The 11,215-nt window shown below is 37.0% G+C and overlaps 1 protein-coding gene across 2 annotated transcripts in view; it reads left to right on the plus strand.

Annotated features, from left to right (window-relative positions):
• LOC136255732 (basement membrane-specific heparan sulfate proteoglycan core protein-like) overlaps window positions 1-10,887 on the plus strand; it is a 29,399-nt gene extending 18,512 nt beyond the window's left edge. The window contains exons 9-17 of one of the 2 annotated variants that reach the window (XM_066048573.1): window positions 1-309; window positions 1,320-1,646; window positions 1,704-2,021; window positions 3,122-3,445; window positions 3,503-3,820; window positions 5,484-5,780; window positions 10,344-10,376; window positions 10,427-10,541; window positions 10,594-10,887. The exon at window positions 1-309 is cut by the window's left edge and continues 9 nt beyond it. In XM_066048573.1, the coding sequence (XP_065904645.1) occupies window positions 1-309; window positions 1,320-1,646; window positions 1,704-2,021; window positions 3,122-3,445; window positions 3,503-3,820; window positions 5,484-5,780; window positions 10,344-10,376; window positions 10,427-10,541; window positions 10,594-10,837 (2,285 nt within the window). In that variant the 3' untranslated portion in view covers window positions 10,838-10,887. The remainder of the gene's footprint in view (window positions 310-1,319; window positions 1,647-1,703; window positions 2,022-3,121; window positions 3,446-3,502; window positions 3,821-5,483; window positions 5,781-10,343; window positions 10,377-10,426; window positions 10,542-10,593) is intronic. The other variant, XM_066048575.1, reaches the window with a different exon arrangement.
• Window positions 10,888-11,215: the final 328 nt, after the last annotated feature.

The raw sequence follows: 11,215 nt of genomic DNA on the forward strand, positions 1-11,215 counted from the left end.
CCAATGTCACTGTCACTACCCCCAACACTCAAATAGTTGGTCAACCACTAACACTGGAGTGTAGTGTGACTGCTGTTAGAGGTATCACCAGTAAAGTGGATATTATATGGAGTAGTGATGGTAGGGAAGTTGAGAGAATGGAGGGAGTCAGTGTTATCTCCACATTAGATAACTCAATAGTGTACACAGACACTTACACCATCTCACAATTGAACACAACTGATAATGGTAGAGAGTACCAGTGTGAAGTGGTGATCAACACTATTCAAAAGAAATCAGCAAAAGATAATGTTTCACTAAATGCGATAGGTGAGTGGCTGCTAAAATTCATAAGCCTATACTGCCTGTGGTTCTCCATCTTAATGTTAGTATTTCAACTAGTCCAAAACTGAGACAAAACCATACCACAGATTCCAATGCTGAACAGTATTTGGACTTTGATCATTAATATCATAGATCTCTAGTGTGATCCTTTTTTTTGTCTCAGTCTATATAGGCAGTATATTGTATTAGTACCAGTAGTTTAAATACTGCATGAGGAAACAACAGAGTTAGGCAGCATTGGAACATGATTCTTTGCTGTGAGATTAGCTGCTATGCAATCTCATGCTATAAAAAAGAGATGTAGACATACTTACCTTGTTATAGCTACGCATGCAGTATAACCATTGAAATATAGATTCTTCGGAGCAGTGGCGGAGGAAATAGTTGATGTGAGAGGGGGAAGCTGACCAGAGTACAGAATCTCTGGTGGCAGGGGGTCTGGGGGGCACAACTCCCCAGAAACTGTAGCCATTTTAGGTTTTACAATGTCTCAAAGTTCACTAGAATTAATAATTAATATAGGCACAATTTGAAGCATATCGCCAACTTCTTTAGTTAAAAGTAGGCTATATATTTACGGTTTATCAATGTTGACTACTGGATTAATAAGCATACAACTTTGTACAGTGACATTACACTAGATAATTTTTTTTTTCATTTTTAGGCCTTTTAGGAACACATTTTTCTGAAGTTTTTTGACTACTCTATTAGGGTTCTATTAGAGTATATCAATCTTTTTCACACTTTTCAGCCACACTCCAGAAGGATAATTTTGGTGCTGCCTATGCTTTGGAAAAAAATATGCCAGCCCCTTGCTTTTCTCACATATGACAAAACTTTCACACTATGCTGCACTATTAATAAGCACCTAAGGTTTTCTGGTTGTTGCACTAGAAGTTTCAAGTGTACTGCACATGCTTATAGTGTTTCTATGTAAATAAAAATGACAATTTGCATCACTCATGGGGAGCATGTACACATTTCTCTCTCCACAGTTCCTTTGTTCACTGTCACCATATCACCAACTGGCCCCATACAAGGATCTTTGGTAGGTAGTCCCCGAATAATCCAGTGTACAGTGAGTACAGTTGGTGGAGTAGAGTTCAGTTCAGTAATGATCAGTTGGATGGGACCTGGTGGAGGAGACACTATTACAACTGATAGTAGAGTGACCATCAACCCAACCACTTCTAGTGGTAACACTTACACTAGCAGTATCCAGTTTACCTACCTGATGGAGGGAGATGAGGGTACATACATGTGTAATGTGGTGATACTGGAAACTAGTGGATCATCATCAGTTGTACTGGAGACACTTACTAGTAAGTCATAACATCTTCTAATAGTATACACGTATTTGTTTACACTTAATACTACAGTACCCACTCCCAGTGTGACTGTCACTGCCCCCAACACTCAGATAGTTGGTCAGTCACTAACACTGGAGTGTAGTGTGACTGCTGTGAGAGGTATCACCAGTAGAGTGGATATTATATGGAATAGTGATGGCACAGAAGTTGAGAGGATGGAGGGAGTCAGTGTTAGCTCCACAACAGACAACTCAGTAGTGTACACAGACACTTACACCATCTCACAATTGAACACAACTGATAATGGTAGAAAGTACCAGTGTGAGGTGGTGATCAATACTATTCAAAAGAAATCAGCAGAAGATAATGTTTCACTAAATGTGATAGGTGAGTGGCTGCTATATACAGTGTATATCTCTTACACAGCAAAATTCATAACCTATACTATCTGTGCAAGGTTCTCCGTCTTAATGTCAGTATTTCAAATAGTTCCAAAACTGAGAAAAAATCAAACCACTGATTCCAATGCTGAACTTTGATCATTTATAGATCTGTGGTCCTTTTTGCCTTAGTCTATGGGCAGTAGCTATTTTGTATTAGTAGTTTAAATACTGAGTTAACAAATGGAGTTAGGCAGCATTGGAACATGATTTTTGCTGTGAAATTAACTGCTAAGGATGCAACCTCATGCATATCAAACAAAGATTTAGACATGCTGTAGCATTTTTCGTGTATTAAATTACCCAATACTTACAGCTACACATGCAGTATAACCATTGGAACATAAACTCTTTGGAGCAGTGGTGGAGGAAGTAGTTGATGTGAGGGGAGCTGACCAGATTATAGAATCTCTGGTGGCAGGGGGTTTGGGGGGCACAGCTCCCCAGAAACTGTAGCCATTTTAGGTTTTACAAGTCTCAAAGTTCACCATAATTAATATAGGTACAATTTGAAGCATATCACCAACTTCTTTAGTCAAAAGTAGGCTATAGGCTGCAGTTTATCAATGTTGACTACTGGGTTAATAAGCATACAACTTGGTACAGTGGCATCACAATAGGCCAAAAAAATTTTTTTTCGTTTTTAGACCTACTTTTAGGAACACATTTTTATGAAGTGTTTTGACTGCTCAATTAGGGTTCTATTAGTGTATATTGATCTTTTCATGCTTTTCAGCCACACCCCAGGAAGGATAATTTTGGTGAGATATCATTCTGAGGTAGGGATAAACCCCCAAATCCCCAATTCCTTTCTGCCACATATGCTTTGGAGAAAAATATGCCTTTTCCATGTATTATGCAGTCCCTTGCTTTTCTCACATATGACAAAACTTTCACACTATGCTGCTCTATTAATAAGCACCTAAGGTTTTCAGGTTGTTGCACTAGAAGTTTTAAGTGTATTGCACATGCTTATAGTGTTTCTATGTAAATAAAAAATGGCTACTTATGTCACACATGGAGTACATGTATGTATTCTATCCACAGTTCCTTTGTTCAATGTCACCATATCACCATCTGGTCCCATACAAGGAGCTATGGTGGGTAGTCCCCAAATGATCCAGTGTACAGTGAGTACAGTTAGTGGAGTGGAGTCCAGTTCAGTAATGATCAGTTGGATGGGACCTGGAGGAGACACTATTACAAATGATAATAGAGTGACCATCAACCCAACCACTTCTAGTGGTAACACTTACACTAGTGTTATCCAGTTTACCTACCTGATGGAGGGAGATGAGGGTACATACATGTGTAATGTGGTGATACTGGAAACTAGTGGATCAATATCAGTTGTACTGGAGACACTTACTAGTGAGTCATAACATCTTCTAATAGTATACATGTATTTGTTTACACTTAATACTACAGTACCCACTCCCAGTGTGACTGTCACTGCCCCCAACACTCAGATAGTTGGTCAGCCACTAACACTGGAGTGTAGTGTGACTGCTGTGAGAGGTATCACCAGTAGAGTGGATATTATATGGAGTAGTGATGGTAGAGAAGTTGAGAGGATGGACAGAGTCAGTATTAGCCCCACAACTGAAAATTTGGTGATGCACACAGACACTTGCACCATCTCACAATTGGGTACAGATGATGATGGTATTGAATATGAATGTGAAGTAGTGATCAATGCCAGTCCAATAGTAACAGCTACCGATGATGTTACACTGGATGTGACTGGTGCGTGTACATAGTATAAACACACACATGCACACACACACACACACGCACGTACGCACGCACACATGCGTGCATGTACACACACACACAATACACACACAAGCAGGTTGGTGCATATTAATCAGTTAGAAACACATTACCTTAGGCTGAAGGTTGCACAGTGAAGAGTTGATTGAAATTCTGTGTAGCTTATTGACAAATTTGATAGGATGATATACTCTAATAGTACAGTCACCCTAATAAAGCATTCAGCACATGAAGTCATTGTTGCACAAATGTTTTCAAACCTATGCATGAAATAGTTTGTTATTTCTCATTGGCCAGCTTTGGGGTCTGCAATACTGATGTGATGCCTTTACCAATACAATCGCATAGTAATTGGTATGCCATGAGTACAATTAATTCCAAATCACATGGTTTGCTTTGCTTTGGTGCTTGCAATGTAAAACAGCCAATGAAGTAACAGAAGCCATTAAGTATAACAAGACAGTAAATCAATAAATAGCCTATCAAACAAACTAGTCAATCAGAGTAATAAGCCTTGTAAGTGCTAAATAAATAATGCAATCACCAGGTAAGCTGGTAGTCACACATGCAGAACTGGATAGATATACATTACAAAGCATGAAGGGTGATCACTATGTGTTTAGTAGGCAATCACACATAATTATTGTATGAGTAACAGTCAAAATTGCATGAGACACTACTAACTATAATATTAGAGTACTAGCCAACAGTCCAGATGTCTCTTCCGTTGTCCTTGATTCTTTATTTCCTGCTAAGGCTTCAGTTATCATCATTCACTCTGTTACATTAATGAACCATGAATGTCTTAATTTACCTTGTACTCTGGGAATCAAAATTTGAGCCATCAGCTGTTCAAAATAAATGTTTAGACATTGTCACTCTGGAGCAAGCTTGTCTTTAGACATTGCTTGTTGGGAGCTTGACAAAGGGAACATTTAGGGCTAGCAATCATAACCAGGTTCATAGGAGTTGGTAGAAAATCACAACCAGCATATAGCAGGGAGATCAATCTTTTCCACAAAGGACAAGGTTGCTGTAGTATATGTATTATATGTATGTTAAGGTATTGCTGACAAACTGTCCACATGGAAGTAGAACTTGATTTTTTACTAATCTGAAGGATTCTACATGTACTGTATATAGAATAGGCAACTCTTAAATTTTGAGCAATAATTTTGAAAGTTTTAAGCTGCATGATACCAGTTTATTTCCTTTTTCTGATCTCCACTTTGCACTAAAAATCAGGTCGGGGGTCAAGGCTGTGGCTATCTATAGTGCATTATCTTAGAGTGAAGGTACAGTAGCAGTACAGCAAAACAGAGGTACAGCACTGCTCTAAATTTCTTTGATGTGGTAAAAAGAATGCATATAATTAACAAATTAACTTTGATGTTGGTAGCAAATTAACAACAGTTTAACTGCTGTGCTTTATTTTGCTGGGGAAAGCTCTGGTATAGTTACAGTTGGTACACTGAATGCAATATTGTATCATTTAAAAGTTACCAGATTGTTGTGATAAAGTTTGAAAAACTTTTCACACTTCTTGTACAATATGTATGTCTGTCTGTATGTCTGATTTTGTGCTGACAGGTGTACATTTGGTACTATAGTAATAAAAAATATTTCTGTCTTCCAGTTCCACCACCAAACATTACTTTATACCAGCCAGTACAATATCCTGATACAGGATCTGGACACAATATCAGTTGTTCAGTGACAGTACCAACTGGAGTAGACCCATCTCTGGTGGTAATTGACTGGACCATGGTAGCCAACTCATCACGAGTCACTGTGATTGATTCATATGATGGCTCGATAGTCACAAAGACGGGGATATTCCAACAACTCCGTGCTGCTGACAATGGAACATATAGGTGTAGTGTTACAATTAATGGGTTTACTGATCCTGATACTAGGAATATAATAGTAAATGGTGAGCAATTTGATATTGTGAGGTTGAGAGACTAATAATTCACAAGGCAATGCTAAGTACTGCTTTAATCTTGACACTCTATTCTCGTACAACTGTATAAACATACTTTAAGTGTTTATTGCATACATTCCAGTTGTATTTGGAATATTCATGTTAAGGACTAAAACAATTTCAGCAGGAGCTTATAAGCACCAGCACTTATAAGCTCTTGATTTCAGTTGTCTCACTCCACAATTAAGTGTACTGTATAGAAATATACCACACTATACCAGCACTTTGATTACTCTTGCAGAGTACAACTAGTCCACAAAAACCAGTCCTTGAAAGTTTTAGGCACCACTCCAATGGAACCGTTTCCATATTTGGCCAACCTAGTCGGCACATTTCTAAATGTTATACTACAAGTCTTCATAAATAGTAGCAAACAATCTATTTGACAATGTAGCACAACATATTATCACACTTGTAAGGTACGGCACAATTGTGTCACATGTTAACTGATGATACTTAGCTGGCCTCCTCCCATAAGCTAATTATATAGTGTGACATGTGATTCTGTGAATTGTGTATGGATTTCTTATGATAGTACTGTATAGTAGGGAACACAAAGGTGTGGGTGTGGCCCACAAAAACCATCACCAAAAAACCAGCCTCAATTTTCCCTGACGATGATGAGGCAGTATTGGTTAGTTAAAACTAAGCCAAAACAAGCTTTCAGATTGACCCGAAACGTGCTTTCAACAAGTTTCTACAGAATTAAAGAAAACTTATTAAATGGAATTTTCTACTGACTGATTGACTGCCTGCCTAACTGACTGACAGATGCCTTCAGACATTCAAGCATACAACAGCTAAGGTTACGGGGTATGCATCAGTCATAATAATTTTATTTTACAAAAAAGTTAACAAACAAGTGCACAAAAATTTGGAATTTTCAACTAGAGTAGGGGCAGTAATACACAATATTAAATCACAGTAAAACAGTAAGAAGTGTTCACAGCAGGGATATAACACTTCGTATTGTTTTACTGTGATTTGATATCGTGCACTACTCCAGCTTGTTTCAGTATTTTTTATCAATGTGCTATGATCCTTACTCTAGTTGAAATTTCAATTTTTTGTGTACTTGTAGTCTTGTATCTATAACAAAATGCATACAAACTGTGACCGTCTTGTGAAACTTACACTTTATTTTCTCATCATTATCTACGGTGTCCAAAGAAAGGGTTTCCAAGTTTCACCGTATTATAGTGAGTAATATTATTTTAGGAAGAATAAAGAGATCAGTTTGTACAGTGACTATGGTGCTACAGATGCTTACATTCAATGCTGCAAGTTTCATCTGCATTGGTCTACAGGTTCGTGATATGCTTACCATGAATTGGTAAATCAGTGAAGGTATGTTTTAGCCCTATTATAATATTCACTTGTGCATACAAGTATGAGGGACTTTTAAATGGAAAAATGATGACCTTTGTCTAAATCTACTACATCGTAAATAAATGCACATGTCGTGCATACCCTTGGGGCTACAAAAAATACTTAAACTATGAGCAGGTGATTCAGATGATGGAAAGGTTAAATGGATTATGAGGCTTGCAATAAAACTTGCATATTTTACTTTCTTTGAAGCATGTGTAATTTCACCTTTTTATTTTGTTGTATGCTTGTGCAAACTAGGCAGGTTACTGTCACAAATATATTTTGACCCACAAAATAAATTACATACATACAGTACGTGTGTGAACCAAAAGTTAGAAATATACTTGTACAAACAACTTCACTGCTCTAGATTTTAGAGATGCAACAATATATGGGTATATCACGTATTGTATCATTTAAGACTGTATTGATGTATTGATACGAAGTCACACCATATCGATATATCGTGTATTGTTATATATCAACACATCATGGCTTAGACTCTATTTAGGCTGTTTTGGATGGGTAATAAATCTCATATACTCCACCTTGTTTTCTAATATACACCACGCCTTCAGGCTCAATATAACATATGCTCAACATCTAGGTCTATGGTTTATCCAATCGCTACGCATTGTTGATTTAACAAGCGCTATTATTTTGTCATGTGAGGACACATAGTTGCCATGGCGCTAGTATTATTGCAAGAAAACCAGCCGTTCTTGCCGAGCCTACAGCAGAAACAGCCGTGGATGAGGTAAGTAATCTGAGTGTAATGTGAAATAGAGTCTAAAGCAGTTATACGGGCACATAAATAATAGTTATACGGGCACAATGTGGAGTCTATGAAATTTATAAACCTGAAGGCCTGGGCTGTAGCGCACGAGCGAAGCGAGGGCGCTACTAAGGGCCTAAGGGTTTATAAATTTCATAGACTCCACTTTGTGCCCGTATAACTATTATTTATTTTAATGGCTAACAATCAAATTATTGTACATTGTGGTTAACCTGAATGGTATATAATGCTTCTCGAAGAAAAAATACATCATTTATTCATTATAGGGTCTACAATATTTATGTTGTAATCGCATGTACTTGTATGTATGCTCATGCATGGAGGAATGCCTTATATAGCCAAACGGAAGAGCTTAAATAAAAATCAATCAATCAAATAGAATTGAGGATACTTTGGTAACCAACTCATCACAAGTCAGTGTGATTGATTCTTTTAAGTCAGAGACAGTGGTATTTCAGCAAATCCTCGCTACTGACAGTGGAATGTACCAGTGCAATATTACAATAGATGGATTTATGCATACCTAATGTAAATATATTTCATACTACATTGTGAAAGGTTCAAATCATGTTGTACATGCATTTTTCTGAATAAGTCTAGCACTTGCTGGACCAAGTCATCATTGAAAGATTCATTAATGGAACAGTTATTGCCAGTTACTGTAAATTTTAAGTCAACTATTCCTATACACTGAATAAAGTGGTATAGATGATCATGTGATTCTCTGTATACACAAAAGTAAATGCAGTACAACTACAGATACAGCAGTCTGTGGGTGTGTACACTTGGTTTGAGTCATTTGCCAACATTACACACAAAGCACAAGTTTACATATTACACACAGTGTGCTGGGCCTGCTGGTCATATTTTATATGCTACATTTCTTTTGGATATATATGCAGGCCATGCAGGTTTTCCTATTGGTATACTATATATGATAGATGTACAGGGGTTGATCCAGCATTTTGGAAAGGAGGGGTGCACCACGGTAGTAGGTATATATGGAGCAGGGGAAGCCGGAGCTATTCCACATATCTCAGCCTAGGACTAAAATTTTTGATGTAGAGTGGTTTTATGCACAATGTTTAAATCATACTGTTTTAAATGAACTACATTGTTCAAGAGGGTTGTTGACAGTCGTGAGCTAGCTAAAATTATGAGCCTTAAGAGTGTCATACACAAGACCATGTGCATTTCATTTGCAAAATATCCTTAACAGGTTAAGTGTGCCCATATGGGCATGGAGTGCTGATATGCTAGTTCCATATTCAGCAACTATGGAGGATTCTGAATAGTCAACAGTGTATGTGTGGTGACTAATCTATTAGAGTATTTGACTGACTGCTCTGTTAGAGTATCTTGATCTTGCAATTTTTTTGGAATGGGAGAGGGGGGCATGTGCCCCCTTGGATCCACCATTGATGCATCTTGTTGTGTTACCTCTCCAAAAATGGACTGGAAGCATAGACTTTTTGGCAGGCATAGTCCATCTGAAAAGATAAGCAATTCAGTTTCAAAAGCAAACGTTTGCTTGTTGCAAAGATAGAGTATTCTGTAACTATTGTACATTTTAATTGTACAGCCAGTACAGCTGCAATAGTTGATGGTATCATATTGTGTATAACAGACAGGTGCAAGGTAGTCTTCATGAACAATTATTGTCTCCCACCGTCCATGCCTATGAGAATCCTTAATTGTTATGGCAACATCAGCTGATAAAATACTAGCAAACATTTCAGGGAAAGTGCAAGGAAAATATTTGCTGAAACATGTAGCTCTATTTGTTCAGTGAATTTTTCCCTCTTGGTATTCTAGCCAGCCATGAACTTTAACTTTAGTCTCTAATCCAAAAAAGTTTTAGTACAATAAAATATAACATGTCAATATAATAGTTTTTCTAGTCGAGTGACTACTTTTAGGTATGTACGGAAATAATATGTGATTGGGCCTGGGAATACAGGCACACAATTCTTTTTCAAGTTTTAATGGACTCATAACTTAATTCAATGCATAATCAAGCAGTTTTATACCTTATAATCTTCCATTTTGCTTTGCCAATCCATGTTTCAGAATGCAAAATGTTCTGACCAGTTATGTAATGGTGTATACAGTTTGTGCCAACATGTCTGGTTTTTGTAGACCCAGTCACATAACAGTCTTATGAAATTGTGCATGGGAATGTTAGTATCAGATTTTCCATTTTAGTTTTAATGTGTCTGCAGGTGCTATATTTTTGAATATACACCAATTAATATACATGATTTATTAGAACGTGAAAACATGTATATAGGCAAATGTTACTGTAATATCTGTAATTATTTAATTTTTGTGCTATATATATATAGTAGCCAGTGTGGTGAATAGAAATGGTAACACTGGTAAGTTACACTACTCAAACAATGCCACATATACACATAGAATATTCCAGAACTTAGTGGTGCCATTATTGGTGGAATTATTTCTTCTGTACTGGCAGTTGTTTTGCTCCTTGTGTTGCTATCAGTTTGCATAGGGATCAGGTGTTACCAGAAGAGCTACAAGAAGTAAAGAGTTTAAATGTTTTATTGATTATATATGTACACATAATTCATACAGGACTCACGCTGTACAGAAGATTGCAGAATATGATATTTTTGAGATTCAACCTTCAACAAGTTATAGCATGAGAAAGGAAACACCAGACAGTATTAGTGATACTTCAATAGACAATGCAGAGAATGACTATAGTGATTGGCGTAGGGAGACTCCAATAGAAGTGGACACAACAACAAGAAGAAATGAAACACTGCATAAAATTAATAGTGAAACCCTATCTCAAAACATTATTAATGTCAACTAGTACATTGTTCATCTTGAAACTGGTTATGACTTTATTTGAGCAGCTGTTAATGATTGCACTAGGGATGCTGTGATACAGAAATGTTTATGTCGTATGTCACAGACATTTCATGATATATCATATTTCACAACGTAGCTTATATACTTGCTCTAGAAAAAATGTAGCAAAACATGTTCCCTTAGGTAAAATTCTGCAAAATTCTATACTTTCAAGAGTATAATATACAAAAACTACTTGGTACCAATATTCATTAAAGTAGTCAAATGTGTGTGCTATTTCTCTGTTATGTCATGAGATTTTATGTCACGATATGTCATATGTCACAATGATCGTGGCCCCCTAGATTGCACTGCTGTTACAACGGTACATTAATACATA

The sequence above is a fragment of the Dysidea avara genome, chromosome 5 (assembly GCF_963678975.1).
Source record: "Dysidea avara chromosome 5, odDysAvar1.4, whole genome shotgun sequence".
NCBI lineage: Eukaryota > Metazoa > Porifera > Demospongiae > Dictyoceratida > Dysideidae > Dysidea > Dysidea avara.